Source organism: Equus przewalskii, chromosome 20 (assembly GCF_037783145.1).
Source record: "Equus przewalskii isolate Varuska chromosome 20, EquPr2, whole genome shotgun sequence".
Lineage (NCBI taxonomy): Eukaryota > Metazoa > Chordata > Mammalia > Perissodactyla > Equidae > Equus > Equus przewalskii.
Genome location: NC_091850.1, coordinates 6,558,747 through 6,581,611, shown reverse-complemented (window position 1 = coordinate 6,581,611; position 22,865 = coordinate 6,558,747). Strand labels below are relative to the sequence as shown.

The 22,865-nt window shown below is 38.6% G+C and overlaps 1 protein-coding gene across 19 annotated transcripts in view; it reads left to right on the top strand.

Moving 5' to 3' along the window:
• Positions 1 to 22,865, top strand: part of MAST4 (microtubule associated serine/threonine kinase family member 4) — a 576,955-nt gene that overhangs the window by 503,444 nt on the left and 50,646 nt on the right. For all 19 annotated transcript variants that reach the window (XM_070586853.1, XM_070586850.1, XM_070586852.1 and 16 more), the window contains 6 exons: positions 3,057 to 3,135; positions 8,280 to 8,437; positions 10,383 to 10,458; positions 12,297 to 12,506; positions 17,416 to 17,517; positions 19,789 to 19,921. In XM_070586853.1, coding sequence (XP_070442954.1) covers positions 3,057 to 3,135; positions 8,280 to 8,437; positions 10,383 to 10,458; positions 12,297 to 12,506; positions 17,416 to 17,517; positions 19,789 to 19,921 — 758 coding nt within the window. The remainder of the gene's footprint in view (positions 1 to 3,056; positions 3,136 to 8,279; positions 8,438 to 10,382; positions 10,459 to 12,296; positions 12,507 to 17,415; positions 17,518 to 19,788; positions 19,922 to 22,865) is intronic.

Below are 22,865 nucleotides of genomic sequence, written 5' to 3'. Positions count from 1 at the left end.
ACATATTTGAGAGTAAAATCATCAAGTTAACTTTTTAATATTGAGTTAAAATAATAGGATGAAAATGAGCATGGTAGTATAGCAGATTTTGTCTGGAGCAAGGAAACATATTTTTCCTTTGCTAATAACTGTGATAGATTTACAATCCATCTCATTGTGGAGTTCCTTAAGGTTCTTTTCTTGGTCGTAAGATGGGCATCATAATGTTGTTCTGCCTTTCCCACAAGTTGCAAAGGTTTCTGCATTATAACTTGCTTTCACTTTCATTGAAAATATAGAGCCCTGAAAATACGCCATGGATGTCTCCTAGTTGCCTAGGTGATATTTACCAGGTTAAATCTCAGAATATGTTTTCACAAGCAAATTACCAGAACAAACTTGCCTGCTGGTTTCGGATCATCAGACAGTTGTCGAGTTCCAGTGGGCAGAATTACTCTTTAGTTGGTTACATTATATTAGTATCATTCAACTTGTTCCAGTACCAGCTGGAATATAAAATGTATCACGCCAGGTGACTATGACAATTAAATAAAGAAATCTACTTCCTCTTTATATAGTTATAATAGCCAGGTTGATGTGGGGACTTTTCCTTCTTTCTTTCTTGTATACCATATTAATCTGAAGTTTTGTGAGTGGTATTGTAATGATGTTTTTTTGCCAATCTCTTTGTATCCTGTGTTCCCATCAGGTGTTTTTCCCTTCTTACTTTTTCATTTAGTGTAACATTGATATTTCCACCCACAAAGAAAATACTCTTTTCAAAAAACCTTGTTTTGGCAAGAATGTAGTCTTGCGTTCAGATAACATTTTATTGATAGCTACTGCAAAGAAAAGACAACATTATTATTGGATCCAAATTGCACTTGTGTGATAGCTTTCTTGAAAAAAGGGCATGCTCTTCTGTAAGTACTGTATATAGCATATATAGTAACTCCTTATGTGTGGTTGTCATGGTAATGAAAATGCAATGGTCCTATGTGCTCCATTTGAGTAAATAGACACGGACAACTTAGGGAACCTTATAAAACATAATTTATTTCTGGTCTGTGGCTACACAGAGTACTGAACACATTCTTCTTTAAACACCTTTCTAGTTGTGTGTTTTCTGGAGTAAGCAAATGTAATTTATGCTTCAGAACTAATAAGAGCATGTCTCTTCTTGAAATTGTTCATTCATCTGAAATATGTTTATTGATACCTGAGGGAAAGGAGAGCTAATGAATCACAAAACGAAGTCACAGAGGGGGAAATTGTGTCCCTCACTCTTTCCAGAGACTAGTTTCTGATAATTGCTATTAAATGGACTGAATAATTCATTTAAAATCATATCCTTTTTTTTTACTTTTAAATATTGGAGGTGTTTATAAAGTACAGGCATGAGTTTTTAAGTCTTTCATAAGTAGCCAAATAAGGCCAATCTGTGTCTATTTAATTGATAGTCAGATGTCTTTATATGCATGTTATTATAATTATTTTCTTCTTAAATCTTTAACATTTTCAATTGTTTAAAAGTATTTTTAAAGACTATATGGCTTAATTCTCCTCATTCATTTTATCTGATCTATTTACAAACATCTTATTTCGCTTCTTTTTTTAAAAACATACTTGAATCAATTGTACTTCAATCATGGTCACAGAAATGACAGGTAAATTTTATTAAAATCTTAACGTTGTAGTACTTCTGTGCTTTGTCCACTTGAATTTCTGCATTTGTCTTTGTGGACCATTTGCATTTATTAGACGCAACATCTATGGTAGCCTATGATTATATTTTCCCTTGAATGTAATTTAGGCTAAAATGTCAGTTTTTTACGTGAACATCTAATTGTGACATTTCTCAACTTCAAGTCTAATGCTATTGAATTCTCTGACTTCAACTTATTATGAATATGTCTGTACTAAATTTGGTCCATTCTTATCTCTCACTTGGTAAATTAATGTACTCATGAATTACAGAGTCTACGTATGATACTCCATCTAAGAATGCACTATAGCTCTTTATAAAGTGTGTTTTTTCCATTTTTCCCCCTTGGCAAATGTGCATGTATTTGTCTTTGCAACGTCATGTGATTTTGAAGACACAGTCTTACTCGAAATTGCTGGAAATTCTCTGGAAGGCCAGAGATTTCAGAAAATTTGCTTTCTTCTGTCCCCTTCTCTTGGCGACAGTATGATCTCCACTACTTCATTAACTCTTCTGAGGCCCTTGTAATGACCTGAATTCAAAACCCAGAAGCTACCCATTCTGTCATCATTTGGAGATACAAACCGCTCTCTTCAAGACTCCTCACAGCTTTGCCTCGATGACTGGGGCAGACAGCTCTACTCTTTGCATTAGCTTCTATCACTAGTGGAGAATTTTCATTCTGCCCCTGCTGTCACTGCCCAGAACTGGGCTTCATAGTCATAAACCCTGCCAGAGGCTTTTGCTGCAACGCTTTATAAAGCCAGGTCATGTCAGAAGGCAGGAACTCTTAAGAGATTCTGAGCATAAGGTCAGTCGCTTTCCTAGTGCTGAAGTTATTTGCCACTTAAGGCTTGAGCCAGCCATGAGCCCACTGATCCCTTCTTCCCTAGGTGTGCTGACTGGAACTATTCCCTTGAAAATAATAGGCAGAAGGTCTTTAGGATGCAGTGGAAGTCCCCACAGGCTCTTGTACCATGCTGGGAGTTCAGGCCTTTCCAAAGATCATGGCCCCAGTTATCAGTTTCCAGATAAGAGTGGTTTTCCTCCTCCCGTTCTGTTTTTATTCATTTGAATCTGCTGAGTCTGACCATTGTAATTATCCCTGGTATTCATTTTGTCAAAGTGTGTTAGTGAGAGATCAATAATATGGATCAACCCATTCACTTTCTACTTGTTTGGGTGTATTGATTCAGTTTAAATAAAAGTCAACCTGCTGTATAATGTTTGTTTACCCTAGTCCTTGCTGAGCATTGCCATATCCTCACTGACTGTTTGTGTCGATCGTTTGACTGAGAATACTCGGTCTCCCTGGGGTTCCGGGGTAACAGTACTCCAGTGCTAGCCTAAGCTAATCTCCCTTTCTCAATAGGACTGATGGACGCCGCTGGTCCCTGGCTTCTCTCCCCTCCTCTGGCTATGGGACAAACACGCCCAGCTCCACGGTCTCGGTAAGTGCCTGACTTCTTTCCTCTCCCTCACAACCACAGAGTTCTTACACAGGCTGCGTTTTCTCTGGGTGTTTCCTGGTAGGAAGGAGAAGATAAATTCTGTGTGTCTGCCGCTCTGAATAAGTTACATGTCAAATGATGAGCCGACAAACATAAAAAGGACATACTTTTGCTTCAAGCTTTTAAACTCTGGTGCACAAATTGAGTAAGTCCCACGATCACAAGTTTGGAGAAGATTGGGAGCTTTTGTTTTAATACCATTTGTTGTTTTGGGGGGAAAATGCAATCTGGTTTCATTGCATTGGTTCCACGCCAGTGAGATTAGTACTGAAAATGCCATTAAACTTTGATGGCCTGGGTCTTTTTTTCTTGTGTGGCTTAGATGCAGGGTTTATTTATTTTGGCAAGCCTTAAATTTGTCTGTGACTTCTAGGTAAGAGCTTTAAGGAGAGATTAAAAGAACTTAGTAGTACTTAAGATAAATAAAGAGACAAGATGAAACCATGAAAATGGAATAGAGGAAGAAAGATACTCTTGCCCCAAACTGTAACAGTTCAACAAGAGCCCTAGCAATTCCTGGAAATGATTCAGTAGGTTAGATATATGCTTTCTCAGTTAAAGTGGTGAAGTTGTTGGATATCTGTCTCTGCAGAGCTTTAGAAGTCAGTGGTCATTTAGAAAGATCTGGTATATTGTAGGTGTTCAATGGATACCTAATGGAGTGGTCTGAATGCTCTTGTACCAGCCAGGAATGGGGACCTGATGATTTTAGAGCCCCTTCTGATTCATTTTCGTCTCCATTTTTTCAAACTCTCTGGTTTATTGTGTAGGGCTGTCCAGCTCTTGCTTCTCACAGACCCCAGCGCTGTGCTAAGCCTATAGATTCAGCCGCTTAATAATACTTGACTTGAAAGAAACTATAGTTAAATTTATGAGCTCAACCTGGTATCTCCACTGCCTTACATTTTGTATTTCCAGAATTCTAGACGCAGTATAGTGTGGGTTTTCTACAGCACCTTTAAAACTGACTTGTTAAAATCTGCTGGATTACTTTTACCATCTCCTCATAGTATTTTACTGAGGAGAGGTAATTTGTTTTCCTGTCCATTATTGCATTTTGTTGTGGTATGTCGGTTTTTTGTTCATTTAGATCATTTTTGGGAAACATCCTGACATCCTTGAGTAGTTTCAGTGGCGCACCAGCCTCACATAAGGAAAGGATGCTTAAAACTCCTCAGTGGCTTCAGGGGATAAAATTGTCACTGAATAACAGTAAAGTCACCGTTGGTTATTGTGTCAGTAACCATCATTGGTTATTGACCCATATTTTAGATGTTGAAAATATGGACAACCACAGTGTGAAAACGAATGCTAAAACTGATTCACCAGAAAGAAAAAAAAGTAACTGTCTAAATTTTAATTATTGTTCTTCCCGGACTCTTCGGCATCTCCATGCTCAAAATTTATTTCTTCTCTTGAATCCAAATTCTTTTTTATTTCAACTGTACCACCTTGCTTTACCCTTCAGTCAAACTTTATTATAGTTTGAATACAGAAATTTCTCTTTGGCAAGAAAAATGGGGGAGAGTGCAGGATCTTTCTTCTTTCCATCTCTAACTAGTAAATCATATACCATTTTAAAAAGTAAATCTATAAAAAAAGGGGTGAGCTATATAGAATCAGACCTCGTCTGATACAAATAATTTTAAAAAACAATTTTTGGATAAACATTTATTATGTGCTAGGCACTAGTCTAACTACTTACAATACATTGACTCTTTTAATCCTAGCAACATAACCGTATCAGGTGGCTGCCATTATTTTCTTCGTTTTATGGATCAAAAATGTGAGACAAAGAGAATAAACTGAGGGGCTGTTTTCCAAGCCCCTTGTTTTACCAATAAGAATATAGTAAGTGGTCTAGACCCCGGGCCCTTGGCTCTTTTTAAGGAGTTTACATGGTATTTCTTAAAACATACTTTATAATGAATAAGCCTGACCTGGCCATCTGTCATAATGGAATCATTGCTGTCCTTGACTTCCATACGTGCCTAAAAGAAGTCTCTTGAGACAATTGCTAGTCACACACACATATTCTGTGTTTCTAACAGCTTCTGACCAAAGGTAAGACAGCTTTTCTCTGGAGTATTTATTTTATTGAAGAAGATGATGTCATGTAATTGTTGATCTCATATTCCTATTTTTCCCTTCAAAATGAAATTTTAGCTTTCAAAATTACTCTTTTTGCCAAAAGACATAAGGAACTGTGAAATTTGTGGAGTATAGGTGCCATTGCACAAAGTTCAGCTATCTTTTCTTCTTGTTGGTTTTTGATAGAAATGATGAGCAAAAATTTGAAAAGCTATTTCTCATTTCCTTCAGTTTCTTTGTGTTCTTGTCCTGTAAATATTAGGGCAGAAATTGTGCAAAACTGCTTAGTAGTTGCATTTTCTTCTTTTCTAAGTCTAATCTGAATCACTCTTAGATTCTCATTTTCTGGGTTAACTATTAATCATTCGGCCGATCAGAAATGCATTTTAGTTATTTTCTAAATAAAAATACAGAATATGTGCAAATAAAATTACAACCACTTTAAAAATATAGCTTAAGTTTTACAGATGATTGTGTTGTTAGCTGAATTCCAGGACTGCTCATGTTGAAATGCAAACTCCAGGTCTTTCTCCTTTGGATATTATGGAAACTGCAAAATTGGCAAGTGTTAAAAATGCTGTGTTCTGAAATTGGAAACATTTGGTCATATGAAGTTAATCATTCCTTCCAGAGAATATTCAGTATTGCAACTTCTTTTAACTTCAAATTTTGCTCAGATCATAATTTTTAATCTTAAGTAATATGGATTTGCAGCAGTGGGAGGACATTCCTCCATATATTTCTTACTAGAGAGATGATTTTCTGCTGAGGGAAAGAATGGAAATAAGAATATAAATATCTAGAAATATGTGGTATGGCCATAAAATGATATTACTTTTAATAAATAACAAGTAGAAAATTATGCATGCATATGAGTACTGTCCTTTACAAAATGGTTGTCTCGAGAGACTAAGTGCTTGTTTGAATGATATCATTATTCATAACAGTTTTTGGAACTCTTCTCATTGCCTTGAGAACTAGCAGCACATTGTTTTGTATAAATCTTCACTCTCTGGAAGTGGGTTTGATTTATGATATAGTCAAAAGTCGTATGCAAACGAGTTGTGTGATGAGACTCACTGGCACCATACTTAGAGAACACGCTAGAAATATAAAGTAATGAGACTCAGTTTATTGGGAAAGTCCCAAACTCATTCTTGAAACTCTTGTGAAAGTGGTATTCCAAGATGTTTGGACGAGTGGAGCTGTCCTTTCAGTAAGTGCGTGAGGCCTTGCGGACAGCCCCTGGAGCCTCTGCTGTCCTGGCAGCTCGCTCCGCTGGCGCTGCAGGTCCTCCGAGTCCCTGACCTCGGCTGAACCTGAACCTTGGGCTTCTCTGTTGTGCAATGTCAACTCACTTTTAGGGCCCCATTTGACGCCTTTTGAATCCCCAGGATGCTTTGCTGGCCTGCACTTGTTCCCAGTGCTGTAGACCCGTCCTGGTGTCACTTGGGTTTGGTGTCACCCTGTTCTTCTTTATACCTTGCTTGTTCCAACTGAGACGAAAGAAGCTCTCTTCCCAGGGAAGCTCCTTGCCTCCTCACTTCTTTAATACTGTGAAGGTTGTAATGCTTACTTAGACCACTGCATCATTCAGTTTAACATCCTCCCCGTCAGTAAGCATGGGGCACCTTCTTTGTGGAGGTCAGTTATGTGGCTATATATATCGTGTAACCACAGTATTCTCTTCTTAGAGTTAACACATTAGCATTTTGTTACGTTTGCTACAGCTATTTTTAAAATGCATTTTTATTTTGTTTAGTAAATGTTAAAGGTACCGCTAAAGCCCTTCCCACCCAGTCCCTTTATCCTCACTCCCTTCACAGAGGGAGCCACTCTCCTCAAGTCTCTTAGTGTCGTCCTCGTGCAAGAACAGGTCCATAATACCTCATGTGAAACTCTGGAGCCTGGGATGTTTTGGAATTAATTTTCACATTTTAGAAAGGTAACATGATCTCCATACTGTACATAACAGCCCAGTTATGTACATAACAGCAAAACATAGCTCTGCTTTGTAGTTATATTTCTCAGATGGATTAAAAGCAGTGTTATTTAGCCATTCACCTTTTCTACCTTATCTTTCTCCAAGGATTGAGCAATAGTTTTCAAAAAAGCAAATCTATACCCAAGGAATAAAAAACTTCACCACCACTAAAGCTGTTAAAAAGAAAAAGGTGGGGCTGGCCCGGTGCCATAGTGGTTAGGTTCCCGTGCTCTGCTTCGGCGGCCCGAGGTTCATGGGTTTGGATCCTGGGCGCGGACATACACACCACTCATCAGGCCACACTGTGGAGGTGTCCCACATACAAAATAGAGGAAGATTAGCACAGATGTTAGCTCAGGGACAACCTTCCTCAGACACAAAAAAGAAAAAAGTAGTCTTAGCCAAAGAAGAGAGGGAAAAAAATTCCAACTATTTTAAAACAATGGCGTCATTCAGAAAAATATCTTCTTCTCTTCTCCTTTATACCCAGGGCACATATCGATGGCAATTGCATCAAAAGATAGCATGCTTCGTAAAGAGAGATCTCATTACTTTACTTATGATCACACATTGTAGAATTCATTTCATGTTACTTACCTAAAAGTCACAGTGTTTGATTGTGAACAGCAGTAGAAGTGAGGGAACCATAATCAGTTGAGAACTAATCTGTCGTTTAAGGCACCCAAATTCTCATTCCACTTGTCGCTTTCTTCCTTTGGCTTTGACTGGGTCCTATCCATTTTCAGAGCCTGTGTTTTCTCCAGATAGAAAACTATCTTTTTGGGAAATTGTTTTATAGACAAATGAGATGAACTATGGAAGCCAGTTGACCACCCAGGGAAAACATCAAGGTATACGTTTAGGCACTAGTTATCGTAATTATAACATGAAAAAGGAACAATATAAAATGGTGGTACATCGAAGTTTAGTGCTTTGATCGCAGATTCGTTATTCATCTGAAGAATGTCTTTTTGAGGTAGTCATATAACTTCATTTCGGTTTCTTTTAGTCATCCTGTTCCTCCCAGGAGAAGTTGCATCAGTTACCATACCAACCAACGCCAGATGAATTACACTTCTTATCGAAACATTTTTGCACAACTGAAAGCATCGCCACGGAAAACAGATGCAGGAACACCCCCATGCGCCCCCGTTCCCGAAGCCTGAGGTGTGTAGAGCTGCTTGAAAAATGTTACTTAGTTGCATTATCTCTTTTCAACCATTTCAAGGGAAGACTTCTGGTCCTCTGATTCACACATGTGTTAAATGATTTGTGAACTGCTATAAATAATAATGCGATTTTTCCATCTACACATGATACTGTTAATTACCATTGAAAGGCATCTTATTAATTTTCTTCTAAATTCTCACAATTTGCTAATTGCTGTAGTGTCAGTAGTCACGACGGACTAAAGGGACCACCGATAAAACCTTCTAGCCATTGAAAATTTCAAGATAAACTAATTAGGATGCAAGAGCAGTTAATATTTTAAGAGGGAGAAGCTTGGCTGCAAAAGAAGAATAGCACATTCAGATTCAGATGTGGAATTCAGATGCCACTTTTTAAAAACCCAGATCTTTCAGTCTGTCTTCTCATCATAAGTCCTACTTTCTCCAGAAGTTTATGTCCCTTGAATTTTGTGGATGCCAAATGTTGTCCATTTGACCCTGAGTACAGCCAGTTTTATTTTGACCGTGTTTCAAAAAATGATACATATCACAGTTTGGTTCTTCAGAAAGCAGAGTCTAAAACAGAGATCAGGATGTTTATTAGGGAGGGCTCGGGACCAACACCTGTGGAGGGGAGAGGAGGAAAGGAAGCAGGATTGGTCAGAGGGAGAAATCTAGCTACAGTACAGACCCAACAGCTGCTTCAGACCCCACAGCATTCTCTGGGGATGACATGACCCATCAGAGTTATCCCTCTGGGCCAAACGGCCCTTCCTTTGTAACCCACCTCAGTCACTGGATGTAGTATCCTGGGAAGGATGTGGCCTTGAGTTAGGTAACTCTGCCACTGAGGCCATGCCTGAAGAGACTGACAGCTGAAGGCTCCTGTAGTCCCAGCAGCTGGGACAACAGGTCCTTCTCTGCAGGGGAATCAGGGCAGCCCATCTCCAGGTCCACTGCAGTATGAGATCCTGATGCTATAGAATTGGTGTACTTTGATATATTAAGGCTTTATTGTAAAAAATAGTTGGTCAGATGTTCAGTTGAATATCAACATTTACTGAGAAGGGTTTCCCCTTTGTACCTTTCTTAGTATCATAAACTGATAGTAAATATAGCCATCCTGGGTAATTGTGAGATGTGTTAGATTATTTGGAAACATGGATTAAAAGACCAATTATACAAATTGATTTAATGGCATTATATTTTATCACTCAGGTGCCCTTTTAGGTTTTATGAAAGCAGTTCCTAGGATATCTAGTGCAAGCTATAACCTCCTGGGAACATGAATATTCACACTGAAGTTGCACAACTGTATACCACTAGGAAGGAGGGTGAACCTACTGCCACAATAAAGATAAATGCACAACAGCTGCCTGCCTCTGTTGTGCGTTGTCCGCAGTGCCTACCTCAGCATCCTAAATAAATGTTTGCTAGGCTAGAAAGTGGATTTCAGTGGTGACACCTGTGCCATGGAAGACTCTCAAACCTCTTGAGTGGCACGTGGCAGACTGCAGGTGTATGATGAAAGTGTGAAATTACACCAGTCAATGCGTCCTGGGTCTTGTTGTGTGTGACTACCCTGTTTTATTTTATGGTACTTCATTAGTTGGTTCCCAGAACTGCACAAGTGCATGCTACATACAGAATATAATTTCAATTTAAGAATGTATTGTGAACTAGTTTTATCTTATAACTGTAATTAATTAATGGCATTTCTCTTTTGGAGCTTTCTTTCCTGAATCCTATTCAGGGCATCTCTGTGTTTCTGGGTATTATGTGTACTCGTGTACTAATGACTGATTTTGTAGTTTATTACCTAATATACTTTTCTTACAAAGGTTGCATAGTACTTTTGATGCCACCAATTGTTTATAAATAAAAAGCTTATTTCCATTTCACGCTGTAGCAAGTTTAGAAGGCTAATTTGCTTCTCTTTGCAGCCCTGGACGTTCTCCCGCCTGCTGTGACCATGAAATAATTATGATGAACCATGTCTACAAAGAAAGGTTCCCAAAGGTAAGAAATCGAATTGAAGATTCCTAGCATCTAAACAAACAGCAACATGGGGTTAGCATCTGTAAGGGGGTTTTGTTGTGGGAAGTAATGGTCCAACCCAGTAGTGGCTTGCATACAACAGCACCGTAGCTTGCTTGGAAAGATAAAATCTCTAAACGTTTTTAAAAACTGCTGAGAACTAGCCACACTCTGTGTGCTGAGCCAGCTGTACAGTGAATCCTGCAGTTGTAGCACCCACTGGGGGGCCTGGTGAGGTGCTACAGGGAGAGCGGCTCTAGGCCCACGCGCTCCTTGTGTCCATGTGCTGGGCCTGCTGCTGTATTGTCAGGCAGAGACTAATTTCTTCCTCAAAAGCCTGTAAGACTGGTATGTCACGAAAGCTTTTTTTTTTTTTTTTACCTAATTTTTCTTTTCTGCGACTTCCTATCCCTTTAGCAATTATATGTCTAAGCCTATTAATTTAGAAGAGAAGCTTCAGTTGCAGTGTTCCCCATTAGACCAGCAAAAGGAATTTGAATTGAGCCAGAGAGGACTTCGTGAAGATTGTTGCCAGACATCCTGGCTGCACGGAGCTGCTGTCGGATAGCCCAGTCACCTCGTTTCCATGGCTTTTCCACCAGCGTTCCTATGCATTTGGGAGAAGGCGCCCTCTCCATTTTGTTCCCTTTCCTCCCCTACTGCCTTTGTAGCCATAGGCAAGAGAACAAAAGGAAATCTTTGGTTTCATAAATCAAGAGTAGAGGACTTCTTATTTGTGGTGAACCCGACATTGATGTCATTGGTTAAAGCCATTTTAGCTATTTCTTACATGTCACTTGTCCACCAGAGGAACAGGTCCTGACTATACTAGTTAATACTGGTTAGGACTTAGAGGGGAGCAGGAGGCAGAGGGAGTCTCCCCTCATAAACAATTAATGGAAGCCAGGAATTTGGTTAAGCATTAGGGGATCACAGGAATGAAATGAAAACTGGAAAGGAAATTTTAGATTTGTGTTACCAAGGAAATCCCTTGGGCCTTTTGCACATGAAGAAGTTTTTTGAGAAAAAGTTGAAGTTGGTAAGATACTTGTTCCTGGTACATTAAAACATAGCCAAGAAAACAAACTCTTGGCCCCCCCCCGTGTGTAACTCTAGCAACAGTCCTGATATTTGAATAGGTAAAAACAGAGCTATTTGGTATTTTTGATGATCTATCTGAAAAAGCCCAGGATCTGAAATGAAAGCCTAACACTTCACCAGATATTGAATTATTTGAAGAAACTTACATGGGCCAATTTATATTTGATAGGGCATAGAAAAGAAGTAATTATCACCCTGGGTTATTCAGTTTCCCTTATATACCTCAAATCTTTCTTCCACATGGTGAGGCTTCTTCCTCTTCTTCTTCTTTTTGTTTTTTCAAATAGACTTTATTTTTTAGAGCAGTTTCAGATTCACAGCAAAATTGAGCAGAAAAAATAGAGCATTCCCAAATACTCCCTGGCCCCACATACACACACACAACCCTCTCCCATCAACGACCCCCCGCCCCCAGAGTGGTCCATTTGTTATAATCGATAAACCTAACTGACACCTAATTATCACCCAAAGTCCATAGTTTGTTTACATTAGGATTCACTCTTGGTGTTGTACATTCTGTGGGTTTTGACAAATATACCATGACAATTATCCACCATTATAGTATCATACAGAAGTGAGGCTTCTTTCAAATTTGATTTCTAGACTTCTATTTAATAATTTGTGGAGGTCCCTGAAAATGCAAGATGAATGTGATGATTGAGTTGTCCACATGTCTACTTCCTGTATTACATCTGTGTGTGCGTGTCTGCTCTCAATAGGCCACGGCTCAGATGGAAGAACGACTAAAGGAAATTATCACCAGCTACTCTCCTGACCATGTCCTTCCCCTTGCGGATGGAGTGCTCAGTTTCACTCACCATCAGATTATTGAACTGGCTCGAGATTGCTTGGATAAATCCCACCAGGGTCTCATCACCTCACGATACTTCCTTGAATTACAGCACAAATTAGATAAGTTGCTACAGGAGGTATGGGTCATACCCCATGTAAAGTTTTCTGATTTGTTTTGCTTTTCCTCTGAAAAGAGAAAAATTTTATGAGAGCATTTGCTTAACAAGTTTTAACCATGAGATGTAGTTTGTATTCCAGCGAAGCGAAGAAGAAAAAAAAGTTGATTGCTACTTGCTATAAATTGATTCTGGTCATCATTTATAGAAATAGAAAGTTAATGTAATAACCTTTACAGGAACCTTGGGACCCAACAATCTCTGGCTCTAGGATAAGTGGATTGTGAAGGATTTTGAAGCAGTGGTTTTTTTCCCCCCACAACCATAAAGTTATAAATTGCCTGAGTGTATGTGCGTTATTTGATGATGCTATCTAGTTCTAATATCTGCAAAAGCTAAGTGGAAAATTGCTAGCTTCTTCCAGGCCTTGTGTCCTATTAATTAACCTGCATGTGGTGTTGGGTAGTAAATGGCAACTTATATTTTCATTAGTGTCAGTTCTTCTTCTAACAAAATATCCAATTTCCAATATGACAGATAAACACAGGACCTGTCTAGGTCTAACACTTGCATGCCTAGCTCCTGATAACACCCAGGACAGGAAGGGAGTGTGTATGTTGGTATGGAATTAGTGGGTAATATTGCTATTCTGACTGAAATTGATCAGCCACAGCCTACAAGGAAAACCTCTTTAGCCTATATATTTGGATATATGGTATTTCTGTATCTCATAGGGCATAAATTATGCCCATGTAAACATAATCGAAGGTGGTTTTCTCTAAGCATGAATATGTAAGTAATTGCATGGAACTGAAGGAAAATATTAGCATCCTGGTTTTCTAGAAATCCATCTGTCCTTGCTCCTCCGGAATTTAGTTGTGGCAAGATAAGAAGGTCCCTCTCTGGCTAGCAGCCACTGTTTTTTCCCTTTCCCATGGAAACCTCCCAACGGGGTTTTCTATACTCTGTACCCACTTCTCACATTTCAGCCTATTGCAGTCCACTAAGGTGGTGTTTCTCAGGCTATCTTTGGGGATGAACACATTGTTTTGGGGTTTTATTGTTAATTTCCAATTTCTCATGGATCAATTCTCCTATAAATTAAAGTGAAAATTAATTTACAGGAAAATGATCATGCATTTGGGTCTTCCAGCAATATCAAATTGCTATAAGAGTTGCTAAATGTTTACTCTCAATAACTGTGCTTATCTCATCACAAACTATTAAAAGTTCATGAACTGGCACCGGTCTTCTTCGGACCACACTTTGAATAGCACGGCACCAGGACATAGTGTCTAGGTGGGCAGGGATACTGTCTGTTTTGTTCACCTAGGAGAGGGTGTGACACGGAGAGGGACTCACTAAATATGTGTTGAATAATTGGCTTCTGACTGCCTCTCACAAAACCCACTGATGGGAGTTCAACTCCTCCCTCCTATTCGATAACTACTACCTAACTCAGAGCCTCATCCTCACTGGTCTACCTCCCTCCAGTCCTAACCCCTCAAATTTATACTTCTTCGCTGCTGCAAGAACATCTATCTAACATTCTTTAGTGGCTCCATTCTGCCTAAAAGTAAAAGCCATAATGTGGCCCGTGGCTGTACTCTCCATCTCAATGCATTTAACCACAGCACATTGTAATGATCTGTTTTGGGGCCTTGCTTTATCAGCATACAGTGGGCGTTGTGAGGTACAGAGATCATGGCCAAATCATCTCTAACTCCCTGGTGCCTGGCATCATGCCTGGTATTTATTGATTCCTCAGTAACTGGGAAGGAGGGGGGAGGAAGATGCATATGTATGCAAGCCAAAATATTTGATCTATTACGATTTATCATCAAGTAATCTAGTGCTACTGTTCCTTTTAATCAAATCAGCTTCTGGAAAATGCTGGAAACACTACGCATATTACTTTTTATGAGAATACCTTGAATATTATAATAAACCAGTCATTTTTAAACAGAAGAGGCAAATAAGAGAGGAATTCTCTGTGAGGGAATTCCACAGTTCTGTCCCAGAATATTACCATAATTACCAGCTTAGTCCTGGGTTTTTTATTTCTTCCTAGGCACTCCCTGAGAAGGGTAAAATCAATATCAAATCTATTTACATTGAAATCTCCCACTTGATTTTGTTTCTGTATGGTAGACTTTGCAGATTGTTTCATGGCAATTAAAAGAAAAAACCCTAAGGTTTCAAAGATCATCTGAATAGGCCATATAATAGATACAAAATTGTTGATTTTTAGGGAAATTTCTCTTTGGGGCGGAGAAACATGTGTGCTTGTGGCCCAAAGGGCATTGTTGGGTATGAATTAGAATGTCTTCTTGTTTATCTTCACACGTAAACATTTCCTTCAGTCCTTTTGTGAAAATTAAAACTATCTTCAGAATCGCATTTACAACGTCCTTCCAGAGTTTGGAGCTAACTGGTCACAGGGGCACTTATGAAAGCATTTATCTGGAATTCATCTAGACCTCAGAACCTTAGCCCCTTTTGCAAAGAGTGGAGTTGTGGGAACTTGCTTTGTCTTTCCCATGATGCAGTTGTTGTCACTTCCCAGCTGTGACATTGTGTGCCTGCCCAGCGTGTCTCCCAGCCACTTTTCTCTGTTGTCAATCTTTTGCATAGCCAGGCCAGGGTCCCCCTGACGTGGTTTGAGCAGCTAGGTGCCTTTTCAAAGTCCTGAGGTCTAGGCCAATTCTAGATAAATGCTTTTATGTCTCCATTCTTTTTTTCACTTAGGTGTATTTAGCCAAAGAAAATAAAATACATAGAAAGCTATAAGCTACTCTTAAATCTGAGTCTCAGTATTTATTTATCTCTTTATTCGTTTATTTATTTTTGTGAGGAAGTTGACCCTGAGCTAACATCTGTGCCAGTCCTCCTCTATTTTGCTTGTGGGTCACTGCCACAGCAAGACTTGATGAGTGGTGTAGGTCCGTGCCTAGGATCTGAACCTGTGAACTTGGGCTGCCAAAGCAGAGTGCACCAAACTTAACCCCTACGCCACCAGGCCAGCCGCTGAGTCTCAATATTTTTATAGTCGCCAACACTTAAAATACCAACACAGGGAATCCATGAGTGTTGGAGCTTGCTGCTGGCAGCCTGGAAACTTTCCCTTCTTAATGTGTGTGGGTTTGCTTGGTGTTGTTTTAACAAAGCTCCTGTCCACTCCTAATGATAGTAAGTAAAATAGTACTGGCGTTAGTGTAACTCCCATGTTTTGGCCTTTGTTGTGGCTGATAATCCCTAGAAGTAAGAAGTTGGAATGAACTGATTATTTTTACAATTTTTGGAATGGAATTTGAATTATCTAAACTATTTTTAAATTTTTTAACGTATAGAGTCCTTGTTTCCCTTTGTAGAAACCACTAAAACATGTTCAGTCTTTCCCAATTTTCTTTATATCCCTGAATTTATAAAACAGTAATTATAGTAAGAAGAAATTCAGTTTCTTGCCCAAATTGTCAGTCAAGAAGTTAGGTGTTTTCTTTGCTTCATCTTTAAGGTTTTCTGTTTAGTTTTGATTAAGGATAAACTATAAAGAAGACATATAAACATATTTCTTGGCATTCATTATATCTTACAAAATCTGTTTTTGTTGCAAAACAGAAGTTGGAAAGAAAACTTAAAGACAGTTTAAACATTGTGTATCTTTCTCCTTATGTATGTCCTATCGACCTTGCTGGTTACTAGCACCTATGCTTATAGTTACTAGTTGGTTTTCTTTGAACACATTCTATTCTACAATTACTCACCAATGGTCATTTGCCTGTTTTTTTTCCTTTTAAATGTTATCCGTTTTGCTTTTACCTGTATATGGTTTCTGCACCTACATTTTGCAAAGTTGCCTTTGATTTGATGGCTTAAATGCAGTAGACATATTACTGCTAAGTATAACCATTTTTCATAGATTTGGTCTGCCAGTCTTTTTCATGGGAGGGCTAGTTCCTTGTCAGAATAAAGCACCTTCGAGAATGATTTTAAGTGTTTATTACTGTGGCTGTAAAGTTATATTCTATTGTACCAGCCTCACCTTGATATATTTTTTTAATCCTTATAGGAAAGTAAATCACAGAAATTTAAAAATTAAGAAAACCTAAAAGTGAGCATGCATAGAAGTTTACATTTAAACTTTTAAAATTTTGGTTTTAAGTCTGCCTTGATACAGATTTGCATCATTTCTTCAAGAAAATATCATTGAAAATTAAAATGACTCTTAATAAACTGAGATTTGTTCTCAGGATTTTTTTTTTGTACTTAGGTGTCACCTGTTGGCAACATGTAAAATAAAATTTAAAAAGATTTTAAGTCAGTTAAACTTTACTGAGTGTCTAGGTATTATTTATTTAATATGTGAAATCAAATTCATGTGTGTATATCCAAGTAGAAATTTCTACGTTATCCACCTAACATTTGAAATAAGCACTGCTTATTATGAAATAATTAATTTATAGGCTAATCACGTTGTATATGTATTTCACGAATGTGCTCAACGCCCAGGATAACAAAAGCAATCCTGCACTGTGGTAGCCATTTCAGACGTTTAAGATGTGACATCGGAAAATCAAGGTTCCTCATCAGCTGCCCACTCTACTTGGACCATGTACTTAATACGTCATAAACTTTTAATGTCTCCTTCATTCACAGCTCACATTAAGAGCCCTTACATCTGATTTTTAACACAGAGAATAAATCAAAGTTTTGCGATTAAAATTTAGCCAATAGAGCCATTTTGTAGTTACAGAAGTTTAATAGTGTCCTTTTATGTAGAGATAAGGTCTGCTTATCGGTTCTTAAAAGTATTTTCTAAATCGCTTAATTTTGAATATTTGCAGTTATTTAATTAGCATGCTTTGCTGATTTTCTTTTCCGTTTAATGGAGCAACACTGTATCATCATTCTTTTCACTGCTCTCTCATAGGCTCATGATCGTTCAGAAAGTGGAGAATTAGCATTTATTAAACAGCTAGTTCGAAAGATCCTAATTGTTATTGCCCGCCCTGCTCGGTTATTAGAGTGCCTGGTAAGTTGCATCTACATGTGACTCTGTTATTTATTGTTAACTGTGGGAAAATAGTGGCCACCAGAAGGTTCCAGTTTCATTTGGCTTCAAACCCCAGAGCTAAATGGAAAGAGGAACTACAGCTCATGAATGTTCAGGATGGCATCCATGCATGAGTTTTCTTTTCTGGTTTTAAGTAAGAATTCTAGGACTTGAGCTGTATTAGTGATAGTTATATCACATTCTGGTCAAACTTGAAAAATGATCATGAAATAATGTGCGTGGCCCTATCTCAGCATCCTTACTGTGTTACAGCTAATTAGAACACCTGCTGTGCTGCACGCCTCTGGAGTTCCCAAGGTGTAGAGAGGGAAATCAGAGATGTGAGAAATGGTGACCTGTGGTTAGAATTATTATTTATATGTAAAATGTGGCGTGTTGGACATGAGTGCTAGTTAGCAGCCCCTTTGGGAGAATACAGTAGGCCTCATCCAGACCTGAAGGGATGAGACTTTCAAGGATAAGTTTATTTTATCAATTATATTTTCTTTAATCAGTGATCAGACTCTTGTTTTGAAGTTTTTCTTTATTTTATGGAATTTTGATTGAGACTTCTACTCAACACTGTGAACAAATCTGAAGCTTTCAACATAAGAATACTCTTAAGGGACTTAGCATAGTATCGAAACTCACTTTTAAGTTTCACTAGCCATTAAAGTATTTATACTGTGTACAATACAGCTTTGCAGGATTTTACATACACCCATACCCTTACGTATATGGTGGTATTGCTTTGGTTTTTGCTCTTATTTTAATTAACACTCATAGCTTTTTATAACACTGAAATGTTCACAGCCCCATCAATATATACCAACACATAGCGAGACGTGGAGGAGGAAAATCCTGAGGAGGAAGGTAGGGGCGGGGAGGGGTGGGGCTTTCCCTCAAAGGCCAGGACCCTCAGGATCACAGGATCAAAGGCAGCATTTGGCATTGTGTGTCTCTGACACTCTGGATGCCTTTGGGGAGGAAAACTGTGTGACTGGCGAATGCAGGCAGAAGGAAGACTCACTTTTCATTGCTTTTCCCATTGCACCTTTTGAATTATGCACCACAGCCTTGTCCTTCCTGCATTTTGATTTGGGAGAAAATACCATTTAGCATTAGAACTTATTTCTCTAGACAGCAGCAGATACGCTAAGAGAAGATCTTGCCTTGAAAGAGGAAATGACTTTCTTGCAGTAATCACTCCTAATCAGAGGAGAAAAAGTAAAAGTATAACCTCTCAAAGACAGAAACCAGTGAACTTAGAAGCAGATGGGCAAGTGTTGCTGCTTTCGGCAAGGTTTAAAGTTCTTTAAAGCTTTACCCCATTTGCAGCGTGCCTTTTTATATGGCCTTTAGAAACTCCTGAGTAATTCTCCAGTGAAACGCTGAGATTCCCAAGTTGCATATTTGGAGCACTAATCAAAATGGGAAAAATCCTGAGGGGGAAAAGAAAAGCTAGGAAATATAACTGCAAATAGCACCTGTGCTTTAAATCTACAGGCATAATTGTTTACAACACTCAAATCCACGGCATCTTTCTAGAGTAATGTGATCGTAAAGATTTTTGTTACATATTAGAAGCGACAGTCAAAGAAAGCAAAATACTTAGGAAAAATGTATTAGCAAATTTTTACAGGAGACAGAGGTAATTGGAGGCACTAATGTCACATTTTTTCTTCATCTTCACATTATGTGAGTATGAATAACTTAATTTTAGAGTTTACTGATAAAAGTGGTAATTTTGAGATTTTTCTGTCTAATCTTTATGGGCACCTCTGTACTAAGGAAGTCTCCTGCAAAACGTGTGAGAAAATGTAATCCTAACATTACTCCTCTTGTGGCTGTTTGTGCAGAGATAGAAACTGAATCTTCTGGATGAGATTCACAGATTTTTAAAATTTTGCTCAAAAGGCACAATTAATATATTCAGACCTGCTCATTTTCAGTAAGGTGGGCAGCTCAAGTGGAGCATAGTACCTTCACGTTGCCTTACAAGGAAATTGGAAATTGTCCTTGTCTTTGGGTTACCAAGTGCATAAATGTATTGCTTTAGAATATAAATAGGCTTTGAATAGGAAGTGAGAATTATATACTTTTTAAGTGAAGAAAGCCATTTGCCTCCTTTCTGCATAAATAACCCACAACCATGTATAGCCAGCAATTTTATTATGAGTGGAATTTATGTAATAAAACCTCAAAGAATTTTGGCTCAAAGAAGTATCCATCTGTGTTTGTCTTCTGCAGGAATTTGATCCTGAAGAATTTTACTACCTATTGGAAGCAGCAGAAGGCCATGCAAAAGAAGGACAGGGTATTAAGACCGACATTCCCAGGTACATCATTAGCCAGCTGGGGCTCAATAAGGATCCCTTGGAAGGTGAGTACCTTGGTTGGGCTGACCTTCTTCTTGCTTGCTTACACACCAGGGCCTCATTGAAGAACTATGTGGCAAGTCTTCATTTTTTCCTCATGTTTTGGCTCTATCTATTGAGAAGTCCAAATTTGGGGGCCAGTTGTGATTTGAAGGAAAGTGGTATAAGTTGAGTCCTGAGGAGCAAGTGAACATGACCCATTTTGTGTTTACCCTGCATGTGAGGATAGGCCTTGAAATCCTAGAGACCTGTCAGCCTGACAATGCTAGTGTCCCAGAAGGGTTTAGATTTCAATCTTCTCTGAGTATTTCTTCTCTCGGAAAGCTCAGTTGGGTTCTTCTCGAGGGTACTTTTAATTTTGAAAATGTTGCTAAAGAAATTAATTATGATTGATTTAAAAGTGACATTTAAATTTAAAGTAATTTGGGAGTGATGTAACTGATGATAGATTACTTTAAGTCAGGTGCAATGTTGGTAGATATGTTTTTGCTTAATTGTCCCAAAAAAGTATGAAAAATAAGAATAACACAGGAGAGCCAGTCCTGGAGGGGAATTTTTTTAAAGCTTATAAAAGGATTTATGGTTGATGCAGATGAAAAAAAATAGGTCTAATGCTGTTAAATACAAAGAAGAGGAAGCACCCTGTTAGTGATTTTTTAAAAATCTAATATTAGGAAACCACTGCCCTTCCCCCGACCTTTTCCTGTTCATTATTGTTTGGGATTGTCATTTGAAACATTGAGGTTATATACTGCCTTAAAAGACTCAAAAGCAATCATAGACTCCTTCATTCAAAATTGTCTTCCTGGTTCATTAAATTGAATATTTGCAAACCGTGTTTATCTTGCTAAATTGTAATGAGGGTAACTGTTGGCGCAGCTATTCTCCGTCTAAAGCTGGGAAACCTGCTGCTCTCGGCCCTGCGCTCCTATTTCCCCTGCTTTCTTCGCTCTTAGGGCCATGGGATCTTTGCTTCCAGTGAAATGATGCATGCATTACTGGGAGATAATGCCAGATAAATTTATACTGTACTGAAAGCAATACCACAACAGATTCATCACTTATCAGAGACTGGTGGCTGCTTTTCTGAAAAGTTCCCTGGGGAGAGATTTTTCCCCATGGCTTTTAAATTACCATCTTTACCTTTTTGAATCAGGAGTCTTCAGAAATGGTTTAAATCAATGAAATAAAAAGGGCAGATGTTTAATGGTATTTAGATGAGTTTTAAAAATCTCTTCAGGCATTGCAAAATGATGCCTTAGCTTCCTGCTTCAAAAGCTGACTCTTGGTTCCATTCCATTACTACCCACTGCTTACAAACAATATGTATTTCCCAGATAATAGTTATTTAGCAGAAAGTCTATTTAAAACAGAACCATCTTTTAATTTGTTTTTTTATGAAAATAATTGGAGTGGGGGAGGCTGTCAAAGTGTGTTAGAGTGACTCTTCACGCTCGTGTTGTTAAGGTCGTGTCAGCCCTTGACTTGCAGACCGAGTGAGCTCTTACCCGGCGGCAAGCAGCACTGTAGGCTGAACTTCGGCAGGTGAATAAGCTGAGGCCCGATTATGCACCTTTATAGAGTCTTTAAAAAATAATTAATAGTGAGCTTTGACAAGTTTCAAGTTTAGTAACACAAACTTATCAGTGGGAGTTGCGTTTTTATCTTTTTTTTTTTTAAAGATTTTATTTTTTTCGTTTTTCTCCCCAAAGCCCCCCAGTACATAGTTGTATATTCTTCGTTGTGGGTCCTTCAAGTTGTGGCATGGGGGATGCTGCCTCAGCGTGGTTTGATGAGCAGTGCCATGTCTGCGCCCAGGATTCGAACCAACGAAACACTGGGCCTCCTGCAGCGGAGCGCAAGAACTTAACCACTCGGACACGGGGCCAGCCCCACGTTTTTAACTCTTGACACTTAATTTTCTTGATTCAGATCCAAGGATAGTTTTTAGTCTATTTGTTGTCACTTAAAATGTGATTATTACAAACTCTGATCTACCTTTGTTTCCCCTTCTTGTCAGCCTCGACACTGACATACCTAAAGCCTGACCCGTGAAGGTTAGGAGTGAGGGTCTGGAGGGGGACCACCCAGGACTGCACCCTGGCTCCGAGGCTGGGGGCTGTATGACCTTGACCACGCTGTTGAGGAATCTATTTGTGCCTCAGGGTTCTTCCCGTAAAAATGGGGTAATAATAGTTCCTATTCCTGGAGTTGTTTGCATAACTACCCAAGATGGAGTAATGCTTACTAAATGTTAGCTGCAGTTGCCATTTTATTTAAACAATACTAAAATTGTCCCTTTCCTTAAGAGCCCCTCCAACTGAATACATTTCAGTTCACCTCCTAGTCCATAAATCTGACGTGCCAGTCACGTAGGATGTTGACATCATTTGAATGACACCAAGAAAGCACAGAGTTTGTACCGAGCTCGTGTTTGTTTTTGAACTTCCCCTACAGGTAAACTGGCAAAGTTAGTGTCAGTTTCCAGTTATTTTAGAATCTGGAGTTTGTTAATTTTTATCTAAAGGGAGCACTCCAGTGTTTTCCTTTGTATCTTTTATGTGTAAGCTCTCCCAAAAAAGGATGAGCGTACTTATAAGAACATGAATATATGAAATAAGAGCCTTGGAAATAATTTTACGTGCATATAAAAATATGTAACTAAAAACTATGACTTTTTATTATACAGGTTCAGTTTTGAAAAATTAGAAAGTACAAATACCTGTGATCCTACCCCTCAGAGATAACCCCTATCAAAGTTTTGGAGAAAATTCTTTCATGTTCTTTTCTTTAATAAAATATTTTCTTTAAGTATAAAAATCAAAATGAACAGTAAAATGAGTTCAGTTTTCTCATTTCCTGATATAAACTCAAGGATGCATTCCAGCGTGGGCCGAGCCATTAGACACCTGTGTCTCTTTAACTAGTTTCCATGATATAATCAGTAAT